This window comes from Pseudorca crassidens, chromosome 2 (genome assembly GCF_039906515.1).
Source record: "Pseudorca crassidens isolate mPseCra1 chromosome 2, mPseCra1.hap1, whole genome shotgun sequence".
Taxonomy (NCBI): Eukaryota; Metazoa; Chordata; class Mammalia; order Artiodactyla; family Delphinidae; genus Pseudorca; species Pseudorca crassidens.
This window is the reverse complement of record NC_090297.1, coordinates 132,234,457-132,254,746: the sequence shown is the minus strand read 5'-3', so window position 1 is coordinate 132,254,746 and position 20,290 is coordinate 132,234,457. Positions and strand designations below refer to the sequence as shown.

Sequence of the window (20,290 nt, the reverse complement as noted above, 5' to 3'; positions counted from 1 at the left end):
CCTACCAATAAGAATGTGAGACCCTTCGCCAGGGGAGACCGAACTAAGAGGGAGCCCACGGCCCCTGCTGACGGACTCTTCTCATCCATGCCATGTTCAGAACAATGTCATCAGACTGCGCCACAGGATAAGGGCACCATTGCCTGCGAGGCCCTCCGCCTCCTCCCTGCTTCCGTAATCTCCCAAAGCTCATCCCCCGCCCCTCCGGCTTATCCAGTTAACATCCTCTATTGATCTCTGTCTCAGGCAATCTACCTCCATGGGGAAGATAAAATTCTCCGTCTCAAGTTGTTTATAAGAAGTCACCGTGGCTATTTCTGCTCCCTAACAAAGGGCAAAAGCCTTGAAGCTCAACCTCCCTTTTCCCCATCAAACACTCAGCGCCTACCACATGCCGGCAGCTGGCCTGAACCCTTGGAGAGTTCCTTTTGTCCATCAGACAGTGAGCTAAATGTTATAATAAATCCTGCTTTCTCCTTTCCAGGGCAGAGAGAATGCTGCCTATTCTCAGCTCTCAATTCTGCGCTGGGTCCTAGCCATAGGTTGCGCCATCCCCTAGCCATAGGTCCCCTTCCACCTTTGCCTCCATCCAGCCCAGAGTCATTCTAATTGGTTTGGCTGGTTACCAATCTCTACAGAGTGGAAGCAGAGAGGTCAGGGACTCAGTGGACATTTACTTCTTTGCCTATGGGTCTCACTATTGTAGCCACAGCCAATATTAAGATATGGAGAAACCTCGGGGTTAGATGGCTCAGTCAAAAGAAAAGTGGGAGCACCCACTTCTGGCAAGTGCTTAGTAGGAGTCTGTCTGTCTGTCCCCCAACCTCCTTACCCCACATCCCCTCCCCAGGAGGATGCTTATAAGCAATGTTCTGGGGTGAATTTGGATGTCAAGAGATTACACTGTTGACAAATGCACCAGAAAGAAAACGTTTCCCAGTCAATAATAGGCCAGGAAGAATAAAAGACCCAGGAAGAGTTTGAAGCTATAGTCAAGGGGTCTTAAAGCTATTTTCGATGAGCTGGCAACCAATGAGTGTAGGATCGTGGTATTGCTTACCTCCGAGGGTGGCAGAAAGTAAGAAGTGAGTGCCGTACTTTTTGATCAGGTTTTCGGTGACCTGTTGCAGGTTGGGTCTCCTTCCGAGGAGGCGGATGTTCCGGATAAACTCTGGGGCAAGAGGCAATGGCAAACTAAAGAAGTCCTTCCTTTCTAGAGCCAGGCTGTTCACTTTCCAACGTGCAAACTCCCTGGAGGAAAAGTCGAGGGACAAGGAAAAGCTCACTGTATTTTGGAACAAGAGGCATAAAATCGGAAGCAGGTAATGTTCTTCCTCCACTTGCACCCCCTCATCTCCTGTCAGCATACATCTCTGCAGATGGAGGGACCACTGCCTGAAAGAGGCCCTCTGGTCTCTGATTCCCAGTCGGTAAGAAAGCCCTACCTCAGCTGACCTCCATTAGTACACGCTCCCATTGGAGAGTGGCTTATTCACCTGAAGGCAGTCATGGTAGTAGTGTAATGGGGAAAAACAAACAACGAAAATATTGGAAGTGGTTTGCTGAAATAAGATCTAGTCACAACTGCAACTCAGTGGATGAGTCACCTCATGGCCTCTGTTACCCATTTTGAAAGTCAGGAGGTGGGTTTAGAACAACAGTTCTCAAACTTTTTGGTCTCAGGACCCGATCACACTCTTAAACATGATCAAGTCCCTGTATTTAGGTGGCTTCTGTCTAATGATAATTACCCCTTTAGAAATTAAAACTGAGAAAATTTAAATTTAGTTATCTATTATTTCATTTAAAGATAATAGAAATAAATCCATCATATATAACATAAATAACATATTTGTGTGACAGTCACTGTATGTTCTGGAACAAAACAGATTTAGTAAGAAGAATGGCATTGCTTTGCCTTTTGGCAAATCTCTCGAGTTTCTGGCTTAGCAGGAGAGAGCTGCATTCTCATATTTTCTTCTAAGTTCAATCTGTTGTGATAATTGTGGATATTCTTCTTCGGTACCACACGAAACTCAACAAATGTACTTTCTTAAAGGTTAATTACAGTGTGGAATCTGAAACCGTTATCAATAAGCTTTTCATACTCAGTTACATTAAAATCCAGCATTCTATATTGTACTTTGAATGGATCTTTTTACTCTTTATGATTGTGTAACATCATGTATTGGTCATCCATCTGGAAAATATGGGACCACTGAGTTATTCAGATCTTCCACATTTTGACACTTTTTATTATATAATATCAAAACTTCATATTTGTTAATATCACCACAAATCTCAAGAAAAAAGTCTTTAAATATTGGAAAGCTGTCAAGCTCATGATGACAAATACAAGTTTTCCAAAATTTCAATTTTCATTTGAAAGCTTAAATTTTATCATTGGTAACAAGTACTGTCAGTTACTTTCCTCGAAGAGGCAGGCTTGCTTCATTCTTTTTTTGTTTTTTTGAGAAAATGTCTGCCAAACACTAAAATCTGAATAACCATAGATTGTTGGTTGTTCTTTCAAGAAAAATTCAGTCCCCTGAAAAAAGTGGCTAGTTCAACTCACAACTCAATCACAAATGTATTTTTCTCTGAGATCATCATTCTTCAGTAACCTCAAACATGCTTTATATGTACTTTTCATCTCATCTTACAGAATATTAAAAAAGACATGTACTCATGGGTCAAGATCCAATAAAATTAATAAATTTTACTGCTTCAAGGACATTCATGAAGTTAAGCATACATGTATGTGTGTGTATGTTTAGGTATGTAATGATGAATACCTGACTACTAGTGTCATTTGGTGAGACTGCCCTTATTTAAGTTAAGATGCCAGCAGTTTCATTCACCATTGCTTTTGCACCTTTATTGCAAATGTCAGCGTGGACATCCTGAAAGGAACTAAGAGGATGTACATTTTGAGAAGCTCTATTCTAGAAGATGGCAAAGTTCCCTTCTAGTTCCATCTGGAATTTTAATCTTCATGCTTTACTCCTCACTGAAATATTTGTATTTTAAAGGGTGAGATTTAAATGATCATATCCACTAGTAAAAAAGGGGTTTTCCATTGCCTCCCAAATTATACTAGTAAGGATCGGCTCCACTGCCTTAGAAAACCACAAAATGTAGTTTTCTCAACTTTCTCACCCATCCCAACTCTGCTCTTCATGACAGGGCTAAACCTTGGTCTAAACTTCCCCCAAAATCCATGAAGTACAAATGACAAGTCCACAGAAAAAAATAAAATAATTCAAAATAAATAAATAAAAATCCATGCCCATTTGAGGCTACAGAACTCCCCTATCTAATTCTAGAAACTAAGACAGAGAGTGGGGGCATGTGCCAAACATTACCAGGGAAACAAAGGAAAAGGGATAACTAATAATTCAGGGTTCTGACAAATTAAAATTCCCACTGTGTGGCTTTATTTATCTAAGCAGGTAGTTCATAATAATGCATTATCTTTTATTTCCTTTATGGAGGAAATGCTAAACTTTAAAGTACAGGGTATTTGTCAAAATATTTTCTATCCCAAATCCCACTGCAGCATAAAGAACAGTTGCTTGAACTCACTTCTTATTGGCTGGATGGCCAATCAAAGACATAGAGCAGCTTATTAAACAAACAAACAAACAAACAAAAACCCACAAGATCCAACCATGTTCTGCATACAAGACTCACTTCAGCTTTAGGAACACATACACTGAAAGTGAAGGGATGGAAAAAGATATCCCATGCAAGTGGAAACCAAAAGAAAGCTGGGGTAGCTTACTTCAGACAAAATAGATGTAAAGCCAAAGGTCATTATATAATGATAAAGGGATCAATTCATCAAGAAAATATAACATTTATAAATATTTATGCACCCAACATAGGAGCACTGAAATATGTAAAGCAAATATTAACAGATCTGAAGGGGGAAATAGACAGTGATACAATAACAGAAGGCAGGGCTTCCCTGGTGGCGCAGTGGTTGGGAGTCCGCCTGCCGATGCAGGGGACGCAGGTTCGTGCCCCGGTCCGGGAGGATCCCGCGTGCCGTGGAGCGGCTGGGCCCGTGGGCCATGGCCGCTGAGCCTGCGTGTCCAGAGCCTTTGCTCCGCAACAGGAGATGCCGCAGCGGTGAGAGGCCCGTGTACCGCAAAAAAAAAATAAAATAAAATAACAGAAGGCAACTTCAATACCCCACTTTCAACAATGGATAGATCATCCAGACAGAAATCAGCAAAGAAACATTAGACTTAAACTATATGTTAGACAAGATGGACTATATGTTAGACCAGATGGACATAACAGATATTTATAGAACATCCCATCCAGCAGCAGAATACACTTCTCAAAGGCACATGGAACATTCTCCAGGATAGATCATATGTTAGACCACAGAACAAATCTTAATAAGTTTAAGAAGACTAAAATCATATCACACATCTTTTCTGACCACAATGGTATGAAACTAGAAATCAATTACAAGAAGAAAATGGGAAAATTCACAAATACATGGAGATTAAACGACATGCTCCTGAACAACCAATGGGTCAAAGGAGATATCAAAAAATATTTAGAGACAAATGAAAATGGAAACACAAATACAAAAACCTGTGGGGTATAGTAAAAGCAGTTCTAAGAGGGAAGATTATAGCTATAAATGCCTACATTAAGAAAAAATAAAGATCTTAAATAAACAACCTAACTTTACACCTCAAGGAACTATAAAAGAAGAACAAACTAAGCCCAAAGTTAGTAGAAGGAAGAAAATAACAAAGATCAGAGTGAAAATAAATGACATAGACACTAAAAAGACAATAGAAAAGACCAGTGAAACTAAAGGCTGTTTTTTGAAAGGTTTAAAAAAAAATAGGCAAATTGTTAGTTAGACTAAGCAAGAAAAAAAGGAAAGAAGACTCAAATAAAATTAGAAATGAAAGAAGAGACATTACAACTGATATCACACAAAGGATCATAAGAGACTACTATGAACAATTATACACAAAATTGGACAACCTAGAGAGAATGGATACATTTCTAGAAACATATATATATATATATATATATATATAAAACTTACCAAGACTGAATCATGAAGAAATAGAAAATCTTAACAGTCTAATTACTAGTAAAGAGATTGAATTAATCATCAAAAACCTCCCAACAAACAAAAGTCCAGGATCAGATGGCTTCAATGGCAAATTCTACCAAACATTTAAAGAAGAATTAATACCAATCTTTCTCAAACTCTTCCAAAAAATAGAAGAGGAGGGAAACTTTCATACTCATTTTATGAAGCCACCCATACCCTTATACCAAAATCAGACAAGGACATTATAAGAAAATAAGATTACAGGCCAATATCCCTGATAAACATAGATGCAAAAATCCTCAACAAAATATTAGCAAACTGAATTCAACAGTACAATAAAAGGATATACACCTTGATCAAGTGGGATTTACTCCAGGGATGGAAGGATGGCTCGACATCAAATCAATCAATGTGATACACCACATTAACAAAACAAAGGATAAAAATCATATGATCATCTCAATAGATGTAGAAAAAGCATTTGACAAAATTCAATATCCATTTATGATAAAAACTCTCAAGAAAGTGGGTATACAGTGAACATACCTCAACATAATAAAGGCCATAACTGACAAGTCCACAGATAATATCATACTTAATGGTGAAAAGCTGAAAGCTTTTTCTCTAAGATCAGGAATAAGACAACATTGCCCATTAGCACCACTTTTATCCAATATAGTACTGGAAATACTAGCCAGAGCAATTAGGCAAGAAATAGTCATCCAAATAGGAAAGGAATAAGTAAAATTGTCCCTATTTGCAGATGGCATAATATTATATATAGAAAACCCTAAAGACTCCACCAAAAACTGTTCGAACTAATAAACAAATTCAGTAAAGATGAAGGATACAAAATAAATATACAAAAATCTGTTGCATTTCTATAAACTAATAGTGAAATATCAGAAAGAGAAATTAAGGAAACAATCCCATTTACAACTGCATCAAAAAGAATAAAATACCTAGGAATAAATTTAACCAAGGAGGTGAAAGACTTGTACACTGAAAACTGTAAGTCACTGATGAAAGAAATTAAAAAGACACAAATAAATGGAAAAATATTCCATGCTCATGGACTGGAAAAATTAGTATTGTTAAACTGTCCATATGACCCAAAGCAACCTACAGATTCATTGCAATCCCTATAAAGATTCCAATGGCATTTCTTACAAAATAGAAAAGACAATCCTAAAATTAGTATGGAACCACAAAATACAAAATACTAGCCACAGCAATCCTGAGAAAGAAGAACAAAGCTGGAAGTATCATACTTCTTGCTTCAAATTATACTACAAAGCTATAGTAATCCAAACAGTATAATATTGACATAAAACAGACACATTGGTCAAAGGAACAAAAGAGCCCAGAAATAAACCCATGCATATATGGTCAATTATTTTATGACAAAGAAGCCAAGAATATTCAATGGGGAATGGATAGTCTCCTTTGACATAACTGGAATGATAATGGGAAAACTGGATAACCACATGCTAAAGAATTTAACAGGACACCTATATTACATCATATAAAAAATCAACTCAAAATGGATTAAAGACTTGAACTTAAGACCTGATACTATAAATCTCCTAGAAGAAAACATAGGCAGTAAGCTCCTTGACATGAATCTTGGTGATGGTGTTTGTTTCTGGCACCAAACCCACTCTCCCTGCTTTCTTGTAGGCCACACCTAGACTTCATTAAGTAACAAAGAATTTCTATCATATCACTTAGTTTGTTAGGGGGTGAAAAAGGCAGGTATTCTTCCATTTTTCACAGTTTCTTACAATGGTGATAGCTCCTCACTGAAAGGAAAGGCCGCTTTACCAAAGAGGTGAATCCCACTTTAATTAAATCTAATAAATAAAAATTGGTTCTCACATTGCTTGCTTAGTGCACTTCATTCAGGACTGCTGAACAGTATCTCCTATGAGAAGCTTTTTCCCTGACCATCCCATCCAAAAGAGCACACCTACCTCTGCTTCCCCATGCCCTGCTTTACATATCTTTTTAGCACTTATACTACCTGACATAATATATATTTTTAATTCTCTTTCTCTTCCATTAGAACATAAATACTATGAGGTCAGGATTGATTCTTTCTGTCTTATTCAACAGCAACAGAACAATGCTAGAACAATAGTAGATATTCAATAGATTTTTGTTGAATGACTGAGTCTCTCATTTATTTTATCTATTTAAAATAAACAACCAGGCTTCCCTGGTGGCGCAGTGGTTGAGAGTCCACCTGCCTATGCAGGGGACACGGGTTTGTGCCCTGGTCCGGGAGGATCCCACATGCCGCGGAGCGGCTGGGCCCGTGAGCCATGGCCGCTAAGCCTGTGCGTTCGGAGCCTGTGCTCTGCAACGGGAGAGGCCACAACAGTGAGAGGCCCGCGTAGCACACACACACAAATAAATAAAATAAAATAAAATAAACAACCATTATTTCATGTCACAGCTCTCCGAATCATTTACTTGTTTGCAAATTATTGAAACTAGATAAAAAATGTTAGTGATGAGAATACACAGAAGCAACAACCAATTAGTGATTGATGTGAAATAAAAGTAAAGCATTCTAAGTGTGTATACATATCAATGAGAAAATTAGATTTGATTTACAAAAATGTAACTTACGGGCATATTCTGTGCATTTTTTATATATAAATCAAGGCACTGAAGGTATTTTCTTATGCTTTGGTAAACTGAGTCTGAATCCCCTTTCACTGTCTTCAGTGGACATGGACAACTTCCAATGACAGTCCACGTGCCGAAGTGCCGCGAGTATGGAGCGCCCATTCAGACTCTGCTGTGCTTTACACCCGGTGTTAAACATCAACAGCTCCAATCCCCTATACTAGGTCTAACAACAATCTCTGCCACACTCATAGTGTTAAAGAGCCCCAAAGAGGCAACAATCTTGGAGTTCTGTACTTTTCCTTAGTCTTCATCTTCCTTTGTCCAACATCAGACTTGACATATTTGATTGTATCACATATTTTATCCAAACCGAACAAAAGTTTTGAGTGTCTCTTACTCAAGTGAATGAATATACTGAAGCTCAGAAAGCTAGGTATTTTGCCTGATGTCACAAAATTACCAAGGGGGAAATTTGGGCTATTAGAATTAGAAGAAACATTTGAATACTATTTGCCAACCTCTTCCATGTTATCATGTACATTGAAAATTCTCTGTATGTGATGCATTGGGATCAATGAATGAGGCTTCTCGGGCCTGAGGAGACAAGCACAGGGAGTCCTGCTACCCCAGACCCTGCCCAGTCACCCCAAGGGCTGAGGGAATCAATGTATGGACACCCCTATCATCCATCTGTAGCACCACCACATGCCAGCATGCAGAGCAGGTGAGAACACCTGTTGCATTCCTCTTACATTATAAGAAAATCAGGAAACAAAGAGGGAAGTGGTTTGCCTAAAACAATATAACCATTTGGCACTAGAACCAGAACAAAATCTAGTGTCCTAACCCTATCCCAGTGCTATTAACAACAACTATGATGGTGGTGACAATAGTAACAATGAGACCCGGAGAAGTTAAGAAAATAACTTGCAAAAAGTCACACAGTAAGTGGCCGAGCTATGACCAAAACCCAGGTCAATACCATATTGCTGTTTCTATAACACTATTTTCCTTTGTGTATATTCGATTAAGTGTATTTTATTTCATTCTAATGCTTTTTAAAAGTTTACTATCTTTCAACAAAGATATTTTCATTACCCAGAACACTTAATTCCTTTAATTATCTACACAAAACAGGAATGTACTGTATATCCAAAATGTAGTGCAACATATGCACCAAAGCAAAACCTTTTTTGGATGAAGGTAGTTTCAATATACCCATTTGCAGGAGGAAAAATTAAGACCTAGAAAAAAAATCAACTCCATGCACAGGGTACCATGCAAGGAATCAGAGATAAAGGCCTGATTCCAGCTCCTAGGGCTGCTCTGAAAATCATAGCACAGAATAACAAATGACTTAGAAAATGAATGATACTGGCTTAGGAAGGTTTTTATGAGCCACTAATAAAAAGTAATGGTTAACATTTAATGAATTCTTAGCATGTGCCAGGCATTCCAAGTGTCTTGCAAGTATTAACCAATATAATATTCAAAACACCCCTATCAGAGGTAAAATATAATTATCCTCATTTTACAGACAAGGAAATCGAGGCACAAATAATTTGCCGAGTAGGTAACACCTGGTAGGTGGCAGAGTCAGGACTGAAACACAGGCTGTCTGGTCCCAGGATGCACAGTATTTACCAACGTGTTATACCACCTCCCCCGTGAAAGTCAAAGGGGCAATCACGAGTTTGTGAGTGGAAGAGAGAGAGAGAGAGTGTGTGTGTGTGTGTGTGTGTGTGTAAGTGAGGGGGTAGGAGAATTTCAGTGGAGAAATACACCCTCCCAAAACAAATAAACAAAACTCGCTTCCATAAACTGGTGGGGTGTCGACTCAGAATTAGGCATAAGGCCTCAGCTGGCTGCAGGAAGGTTCAGGCTCTGAGAGCACCCAGTGGTTTTCTCTTCTACTTCACTCCGTTTCCTGCCTGCCCTTTGGGGCCCTTCACTGAATCAAAATAATGGAGGAAACATCTGTGAATGGAGTTTGAGCCAGAGTGGTAAAAAAACAAAAAATGTGCTTAGAGAACTTATTAACCTGGTTCTTTCCAGCAACTGAAAACCTCAGAAGGCAATACTGGAAGGCAGCCTGAGCTATTCAAATAATAAATGTTCATTTCCGATTTTTCATTTAGTAGGTTTTTTTTCCATAATAAAATAATCAAGGCTCTTTTTTCCCCTAGGAAAAGGATGTTTTCTATATAACAATTATATTAACACATGCTACTTCAATTAAGCCATCATCTTTGTTTCAATTAAGACATCAAGTAAATTTTCATTTCAATTTAGCCATTTCTCCTAAAATCTTCTCCCACTGTGTTTGTTTCACAGTCAACAGTATGAGAAAGCAAACATTTTAAGCACTAGGGAAGGCCATATGGAAAGGGCCCTTAAAGCAACAGAGGTGACTACATAAAGAGCTCACAGGTTAAACCAAGGGTGACCAGAGCTCTCCAATGTGGACCCTGCCTGCCGTTAACTGAAGCACTTCAAAACGTTGCTTCAGTTAAGGGCTACAATTAACAGACGTTTAGGCCACTTTCTATTGCATTTTAGATTAGCCTAGAGTGAATCGCAAATATTTTTGTCAAAGGATTAACATACCCATAAAATTATTAATAATCAAAACAAAGTTTAGGAAAGGTACAATCCCAATTGGAGGGTAAAATCCAGTGTGTTATTAGGAGCGAGCGGACACACCGACACCGAGAATATTGTATACGTAACAAAAAATCTCTATCTGTATTCTGAAGTGATCGTAGTTATCTCTGTCCCAGACTGCTAAACACTAACAGTCCGGTTGCCAATACAGGATGCTTCTGGTTGCACGTGAGTTTAGGGATTTTCCGGAATCCAAAGGGGCCTGTGACAGGAAGGCGGAACCAAGCCCCACGCCAAGCCTCAGGCAACGGGAGCTTCAGCAGGGCTTGGGGGCCAGGCCAGCTCCGGATCTGAAGCAAAAGGGTCTCCGATTAGAATACTAAATGGCTACAAGGTGTTCCCAATTTGAAAGATGCAAATGAAAAGGAACGCCTCCACGTAGCAGCTACTGACTCTAAGGTCACCAAACCCCCTGCAGCACTGCGTTCCTCCACCATACACGAGGTCAACAAAAACTGCCACTGAGAGCCAAGAAAGACAGAAAGAGCGCAGCCGGGGGCTTCCATCCAGGTGCGGTTTCCAGCAGCCACATGCTGAAGAACCACTTTTCGGGCTTGTAAACTGAGAACGTTGACCCAGCCCCCTTGAAGAGTCATGACCCATGAAGCTTCCCTCCCTATGAAACCTTAAGGAGGAGAGTATTTCTTTAAAAATCCATAGTTTAATCAGAAATAGAGTTACAGATGTAGAAAACAAACTTATGGTTACCAAGGGGTAGTGGGGAGAGGGATAAACTGGAAGATTGGAATTGACACATACACACTACTATATATATAATAGATAACTAATAAGGACCTACGGTATAGCACAGGGAACTCTACTCAATACTCTGTAATGGCCTATATGGGAAAAGAATCTAAAAAAGAGTGAATATATGTATATGTATAACTGATTCACTTTGCTGTACACCTGAAACTAACATATAACATTATGAATCAACTGTACTCCATTAAAAATTTTTAAAAATTAAAAAAATAAAAATCCATAGTTAAAAAACAAAACTATACCTCAGTGAGGCTGAAACCTAGTAGTAATGAACACTGCAACCTACAGTATGGGTAGTTGCACTGAGACCTTGTGCTTACAGCCAGATTATTTTTTTACCAACTTTCCAATAGACACGTCTTTCCCTCTCTGTGTGGGAAGCACATTTCGGCCCACTTCCAAGACCACCAATATGGGTGCCATTTGGAAAAATCACATTTCCTGTATCCTGAGTATGCAGCTTGACCCACCGCGCTCCGCTGTGGCACCCCTGCAGGTTTGCACCATCCTGTCCCAGTGTCGGCGTGCCCCTGAGTGCTCAGAGCTCATTTGTTCCCCTTGAGTTAGAATGCAGCCTGGTTTACCAGGGAAGGATTCAATGCTGTCTCCAGCAGAGAAAACCAGTCATCACCTGCTCACTCAGGCAGCTGTTCTAGAAGAGGTTCTGGTACTACCTGAGAGGCTGGGGAGAAGTCGTAAGGCCACCACTGAGCCCAGGATGCCCAGCTCCAGGCCCCACTTTAAACACAATGGCAGAAGGAGTGGACTGTTGTGGTCGGGAATGTTGCCCTTCTCTAGTCTTCTGATGTATTTCCAACAACCTGTGTTTTGGAGGTACCCTCCTCCAACCTTTAGTGCTGAAAGGGACTGAGCTACCATCCTCTAAAAGGTTGTTTTGATATGAACCATACTTGTAAGAAAAAAAAAATGATTTTCCTTGAAAAATGAAGGGAGACACAGGACAGGTCATTAAGTAAAATATTTAAGAACTTTGGAGCCAAAAAGATGGATTGGCCTTAGGCCAAGGACAAAAATAGGTTTCTTGTCATTTTTACTGTGATTTGACTTTGTCTGTGTAAACTGTCAACCAATGACCATTGGCAAATTTCTCCCATACCAACCAGTACTAGATAAATACAAATGTCTTTGTTCTCAGAGCCCACCTTTCTCCTGGAGAGTTGTTTTTTCCCAACTAGCTTCACTCGCCAATTTGATGCAGGAGTCTCAATAAACACTAAGACTTGGACTGCTGATTTCCCTAAAGAGTTCTAGGAAAGGCACCTTCTCTTTCTTCATCTTTCTAACAATATACCTTGCATCCAGGGCTAGTACTCTCTTCATAGAACTCCATCCACCAAGCTAAGACAGTACCATGTTTTCTTTTTTTTTTTTTTGCGGTACGCGGGCCTCTCACTATTGTGGCCTCTCCCGTTGCGGAGCACAGGCTCCGGACGCGCAGGCCCAGCAGCCATGGCTCACGGGCCCAGCCGCTCCGCGGCATGTGGGATCTTCCCGGACCGGGGCACGATGTCCCCTGCATCGGCAGGTGGACTCTCAACCACTGGGCCACCAGGGAAGCCCATAGGGCTCATATTTGCCTTAGAAAATTCACATGAAGGAGAACAGCCAAAGCCAACATATACATTGAGCGATGCCAGTTGTTTACCTCAGTGACACAGCTAAGGTGGTTTCATGTTCTTGAGCTGGAAATTTTAGAGCTGAGGGATATATCATGCTTTGGCTCCTGTACAGAAGGCAGTATTTCTAGATACAGCACATCATCAGGAGATTTCCATCTCAACCAGAGATTACTATAATGTACTTGCCTATTAGAGTCTTTACTGCTATAATGAATAAGACATGATTAACCTGAGCTGTAAAAAGAAATTATAATAAAACCATAACCTCTTATATTGGTGTAAAGCTTTCCTTTAGTTTTTTAAAAAATAATTGCACACAATTCTTACACAAGCTCAACAATTTTATCAATGCAAGGACCTCAAGAAAGAGGAAGTGGAGTTATTACTACTCAACTATGAACCTTCTAGAAGTTAACAAATGAAGAGACGGAGAAACTGAAAAAAGGGACCAAGTCTCAGCTGATCAGTGGTAGAGTTTGATGAGAACCCACGCCACGCCACAAATGATTTTCTGTCTTTGTCTATGACCTGTGCTCAAGTTCAAAGGCCACTGTACACCTTTGTCATACTTCCCTGGAAATTCTTTTGCCTCGTTTACCACTGTGGCTGGGAGAAATCCCCAGGCAGAAAGGCTTTGATCCAGGAGCATTTGGGTAAAAATATCTCAGCCCCTGCAACTCCAAGAGGCACAAGAGGAGAAAGAAGGCCAGCCCTCCCCACCATGCCCCAGTGCCCCGGCCCACCCACTGGAAGAATTCAAGAAGCCTGGCATGGAGGTAATTTAGCAGCCTGCTGTGTTCTCAAACAACGGCCGGTAAACAATGATTGGCCAATTTCATTCTAATCTTCCCAATTTTGCTCTAATTAAAATCAAGCTGTAGCTTTCAAACAGTTTAATTAAGGCTGATTGGGAGAAATGGGGAGGGGAGACTCAAGCTTAAAGGAGGAGGAAGAGATCATTCTTTGGCGAATCTCATACTGCCCGACAGGCTCAGGGGCTCGGAGAGGGTGTTGAGAGCGGTGTGTTTGTACAATCAACAGGATGTACAGCAGACACACTGCAATGAAGGGCCAGTGAATCTATGAGGCCAGAAGGAACTGAAAACGGAGCTGAGACCTGTGTTTTCTGAGGCACAGAAAACCCCAGTTCTGCCCTGACCTCCCAACCTGATCCCCACAGCTCATCTTTTTAACTGTGGAGAAAATCGCTTTGTTCACTACTCTTCACCTCCCGTTGTGCTTGTCTTTGCCTAGCAAGCTGACAGCCCATGCCAGGCTTCTCCCCAGCAAACATCCATGGGCTTCCCATTATCTACTCAACCCCAAGAGAATTTCCCCTCACTGGCAGTTCCTCCCATTATTCAAGTTTATTCCTCTTGCAGTGAGATAGCCCTTCTGGTATTTGGGTATATGGACTACTCTTCTTTTTTTTTTTTTTTTTTTTTTTTTTGGTACATGGGCCTCCCACTGTTGTGGCCTCTCCCGCTGCGGAGCACAGGCTCCGGACGCACAGGCTCAGCGGCCATGGCTCGCGGGCCTAACCGCTCTGCAGCATGTGGGATCTTCCCAGACCGGGGCACGAACCCGTGTCCCCTGCATCGGAAGCAGACTCTCAACCACTGCGCCACCAGGGAAGCCCGGACTACTCTTCTTTAGATTAACTATTTTTAGTTCCTTCAATATAGTTCCCAGATCTCTAGGCCCTTATGCTTTAACTTTCTCTGCTTGCAATCTAGTTTGTCAATGTATTTCTTTTTGAAGATGACAACCACAATTAAACACAATCCAGTAGACGTGTTCTGAGCCACCAAGAGTACACTAGGATACGGTATCTGAACACATCAGTATCATCATAATTATCATCATAGTGTCAACTTACTGAGTCCTTATGTTGCCAGTCATGGGACTGGATGCTTTACATATTTTTCAGTCATCACCACAATCTTGCAAATGTCAGTGGGGTAGAATCCTCATTCTTGCCTGTATTAGAATGCCCTTTGACATGTAACTTTGCAGTAACTCTGCAGTATCACTTACTCACATGAAGGGAGCTTATTTCCCTCCCCCATTGATATTGGGCTTAGCAATGTGACATTGCTTTGGACAAAGGAACATGGACAGAAGTGACAGGTGCCAATTCTGGGCCCCGAAGTGCATGTCTCTACTCTCTCTCTTGCATCCCTGCCCTCACCATGAGAACTGTTCCCTCCATGAAGCTGTAAGATTCTGCCCTTTCAGCCTGAGACCCATCATAAGCATCGTTGGAGTAAAGACCTAATGGCCCCTGTGCAGACCCACAACCTGAAGCATAGCGAACTCAACCAACCTACAGATGCTGAGTGAGAAAAATGATCATTGTTTTAAACTCCTGAGTTTTGGGGATACTTTCATATCGATAATTGTGGCAATAATTAACGGATACACTGATACACTCCACGAGCTTAAGTCTCATTTTATGGCTGAGCAAGCTCAGACGGAGATAATTTAAGTGTCTTAGTCAAGGACACATAACCAACCAAAAGTAAAGACAGTCTGTGATCTTTCTACTGTACCTATTTCCTTTATTAATACACCTGAATACTGCATTCCTTTTTTGAGAGAAAAATATTCTTGGCTGACAGCAATCTCATGGTGAACCAGACCCAGCCCCCCATCTTTCCAACCCCAGATATTTTTTTTCCACAGCTAATCCAGGACTCCTATACCCTATATTTGTGAAGTCGACATTTTGAGCTTAAATTTAAGGCTATGCATTTCCCCTTTTTCTTGCATTTCCTCACTTGTGGCAGAGACTGGAAAATTGTTCTCTAAGCGATTTCATTTTCCTCCTGGGCTCACAGATGGACAGGTTTTCCCAGCTTCCTCTGCATTTAAGTGTAGCCACATGACTGAGTTTTGGCCAGTTTAATGTGAACCCAGGCCTAGCCCATAAGACTTCCCATAAAATCTTTCATGCTCTCTTTCCTTGTTTACCAGGACCCAGAGGGGAACTCTGAGGACCTAGGTGGTGACACAGTGACTGGATAGATAGAAGGGGTCTTGTTTCTGAATGACTTCATGAGGCAATCTCCTTTTAACCCTACCACAAACTGCACTGGACATAAACAAAAAAATAAACTTGTATTAAGTCACTGAGATTTGGGAACTGTTTGTTCCAGCAGTTAGCCTACTCTGACTAATTCCACCTGGATCATGTCAATCTCATATTGCAGCCTGGCAAATAATCTTCACTCCTGACATTATAGCCTATCTGGATAAAGGTCCCTTTCAATTATCTGATTTTATTGCCTATGTGGTCAAACATCCATGCTCCCATATCTCCCCCAGTTCAGTAACATTCCCATATGGGGTCTCTCTTCCTTGCTTTGTGAGTCTAGGTGGAAATGCTGTTGGTCTTGAGGCCTTGACTTTAACATTATGGGATTACGGTGTATGAGCTGTGTTCTACAGGGAAAGCACCTGTCACAGTTAGGAATTTATCTGGGACTATCTATAACTATAAAATCAATGAATAGATTAACTCCGGCTACAGCTAGAGAGAACAATATGTAGATTTTAAGTGATAAATTTGATTAATGCATGAAGACTGCAGTAGAAAGAGTTTGATAAAGTAAGGCTTCCCCTTCTTTGTTCCATCTTTCTCAATTAATCTCTCTTCATTTTCTCTTCTTCCTCAAGATTTTCCACTCTATTGTTTTCCATATTTATTCTCAGGAGACCTATCACAAGAATAAGCACCTATCTTGAAATAAACCAAATTTATTTTTTAGTTATCACCAAATAATCCTATAAAGAAATTCCTATTATTCTACCCATTTGACTGATGAGAAATAACTTGTGCAAGATCACACAGCTGGAAGTAGCAGAACTTCCATTTAAACCCACAAGGGGACTTCCCTGGTGGCACATTGGTTAAGAATCCGCTTGCCAATGCAAGGGACACAGGTTCGAGCCCTGGTCCAGGAAGATCCCACATGCCACAGAGCAACTAAGCCCATGAGCCACAACTACTGAGCCTGCGTTCTAGAGCCCGCGAGCCACAAGTACTGAAGCCCGTGCACCTAGGGCCTGTGCTTCGCAACAAGAGAAGCCATGACAATGAGAAGCCCGTGCACCGCAACGAAGAGTAGCCCCCACTCGCCGCAACTAGAGAAAGCCCGCGCGCAGCAACAAAGACCCAACGCAGCCAAAAATAAATAAATAAATTTATTTTAAAAAATAAATAAATAAGCCAACAGAGTATGATTGCAGAGGGTGGAACCTCACCCACTTGCTTTCTGCTTCATCTAATTCAGTCCCAGAACACCCTACTCTTAAAGAGTGACTTCATTCTTTTATTATATCTTTACATGTGGCAGACATTTTTGCCTGGAAGAGCTCAGAGCCAAGTGAAGAGCAAATAGAGACAGGCAAATAAATAATTAATTAAATGCACAAAATAAGTTCTAAAGCAGAAATATGAACAGACTGATGGGGAACCAGAATTAGGAATAACTAACTTGCTTGCGGGAGCCAAAAAAGAAGCTATAGAGAGGTGATATTTAAACGGGTTTGAAAGGTGAGTCGGAGCTCAGATGGTAGAGAAAATGGAAAGAGCTTTGCAGGAAAACGGAATAGGACATGCAAAGACAAGTGGGATCTAAGGAAGGCTCTGTGTCTAGGAAAATCTGGAAATGTTCACTGAGACTGGAACACAAGATAAGCAGGAAGAAATGATGGGGCATAATCAGTGGCACAAGGTCAGTATTCATGGAATATTTGTTGAAATAGTAAATGGATGGATTTAGAAGAGACTCTCATGCTAAGAAAACACATTTGCATTTTATCCTTTGGGCACAGAGGGACCAAAAGAGGATTTTAGGCAGGTTGAACTGGAGAAGAGAGAAAAGGCCAAGTGGTGAACGATGAAGCCAAGACAAGAGAGAAGAGGCTGGCTTTGAAAGGCAGTTCTGAGATGGAAGCCACATAAGGCAAATGGAAGATGGGGAAAAAGCATGAGTTACAGTGGTGGCCTGTCATGGTAGGAAGCACAGGAAAGCATACAGAAGACATAATAAGTGTCGTAGAAAACAGGATGTGTGCAGTTCTGGCTATGATTTTACCACAAACTAAGTCTAGGTGAACAAAATCAAATCATGTGGGAGGTGCAATTCTTTGAGAAGCTGAGAAAAAAGTTTTCTCAGGATTTTTTTTTCTACATTTCACTTGAATGAAAAACCTATATTCTCTCATGATAAATCCAGAACATATTTCCCACTTTTCTTGTAAAACTGATGCTTCAGGTTCCAAGCAGAATCACCACATATTCTGAGGTGAGCCCGTGACCTTGAACTACCATCACTCATTTTCAAGAACTGCACAGAATGCAAGAAGTTAAAGAAATCTGTGGAGAGGAAAATGCCTGGTCTGACAAACTCCAGGATGGTGAACTGACACTGATCTGTGACAAAATTCTTGAGGATTTTGAAAGGTGAGCACGCAAGCAAGCAAGCAAGCTCTCCAGGAGCCGGAACTGGTTCAGGAAGAAAACCTTATGTCAACATCAATTTCTCATTTATTATCCCTTTCTTTGTTTACCAGGACCCAGAAGAACTCTGAGGCTCTGGGTGATGACAGAGTAACTGGATAGGAGTCTTGGTTCTGAATGATTTCATGAAGATCAAAGAGGGAAAAGAGAGTTGGGAAAAAAGAAACAAGGACAGTTTGAGAGAGAGACTGTGAGAGGGGAAAGAGAGAGAAAAGAACATCTGGAAGGAAGTCACGGTGTGCTACTGTGTCTAAGAATAACTGCCTTCAAATGTCTGGAGACCTTTTGCAAAGAAGAGGAATTTACACTTATTCTAGAGAAACAGGAGGAAGCAGAGTGAGGACCGATAAGTGGAATTACGGAAGGAAATACTGAGATTCAATTTCATAAAGATCTGTAGAGTGTTTGGGGCTGCTGAGTGGAAGTTGGCTTCAGAGAACACACAGAACTGGACCTGCCCAAGCCGAGGCACCTTCTTGGGGATCTGTAGAGTGGTTGTCTGCCATGGGTAGAAAATAAATGATTTTAAAGTTTCCTTCTGGAACCCTTCTGTGCTGTTGGTGGGAATGTAAATTGGTGCAGCCACTATGGAAAACAGTATAGAGGCTCCTTAAAAAACTCAAATCAGAACTGCCATATGACCCAGCAATCCCACTCTTGGGCATATCTCCAGAGAAAACTCTAATTCAAAAAGATACACGCACCCCAATGTTCACAGCAGCACTATTTACAATAGCCAAGACATGGAAGCAACCTAAGTGTCCATCGACTGATGAATGGATAAAGAAGATGTGGTATATATATATATATATATACACACACATATACATACAATGGAATATTACTCAGCCATAAAAAAGAATGAAATAATGCCATTTGCAGCAACCTGGATGGACCTAGAGATTATCATACTAAGTGAAGTAAGTCAGACAGAGAAAGACAAATATCATATGATATCACTTCTATGTAGAATCTAAAAAATGATACAAATGAACTTATATACACAACAGAAACAGACTCGCAGAAATAGAAAACATATGTTTACCAAAGGGGAAAGGTGGGCGGAAGGTATAAATTAGGAGTTTGGGATTAACATATATATACTACTATATATAAAATACATAAACAACAAGGAGTTACTATATAGCACAGGGAACTATATTAAATATCTTGTAATAAGCCATATGTGAAAGAATCTGAAAAAGAATATATATATATATATATAGAGAGAGAGAGAGAGAGAGAACTATAATATAATGAACTATACTTCAATAAAAAATAAAAATAAGGGTTTCCCTGGTGGCACAGTGGTTGGGAGTCCACCTGCCAATGCAGGGGACACGGGTTTCAGCCCTGGTCCGGGAAGATCCCACATGCTGCGGAGCAACTAAGCCCGTGTGCCACAACTACTGAGCCTGTACTCTAGAGCCCGTGAGCCACAACTACTGAAGCCCATGTGCCTAGAGTCCGTGCTCCACAACGAGAAGCCACCACAATGAGAAGCCCACGCTCCACAACGAAGAGTAGCCCCCGCTCGCTGCAACTAGAGAAAAGCCTGCATGCAGCAACAAAGACCCAACGCAGCCAAAAATAAATAAATAAAATAAATTCATAAAAAAATAAAGTTTCCTTCTAATTCACAGATCCGAGCACCTTGGTGCTGTTCTGCCATCCCATGTCCCCAGGCTTCCCTGCATCCTCAGACACTGTTTTTGCAGCTCTGGCCTCTTATTCCAGGCCAACCACTAAATCTGGTGTTCTCTGATTTAGTCTCCTGGCCTACAGGCACCAGAATGGACATTGCCCTACTTAGTGGTAACAGAAGGTAAAAGAATGTATTATCAGGTATTATCAGCCTCTAGAGCCACATCTCTTCTATCAAGTCCCACCTGAGCATGAATTTCCAGATGGCCGAGGCTGGCATTCAAGGACTTGCTTAGCCTTCCCTCCTCTCCACGTGGTCTT

At 40.8% G+C, this 20,290-nt stretch overlaps 1 protein-coding gene across 3 annotated transcripts in view; it reads right to left on the bottom strand.

Moving 5' to 3' along the window:
• The window catches only part of BRINP2 (BMP/retinoic acid inducible neural specific 2), a 114,836-nt gene that overhangs the window by 21,175 nt on the left and 73,371 nt on the right, over positions 1 to 20,290 (bottom strand). For all 3 annotated transcript variants that reach the window (XM_067728737.1, XM_067728736.1, XM_067728735.1), the window contains one exon: positions 1,061 to 1,251. In XM_067728737.1, the coding sequence (XP_067584838.1) occupies positions 1,061 to 1,251 (191 nt within the window). The remainder of the gene's footprint in view (positions 1 to 1,060; positions 1,252 to 20,290) is intronic.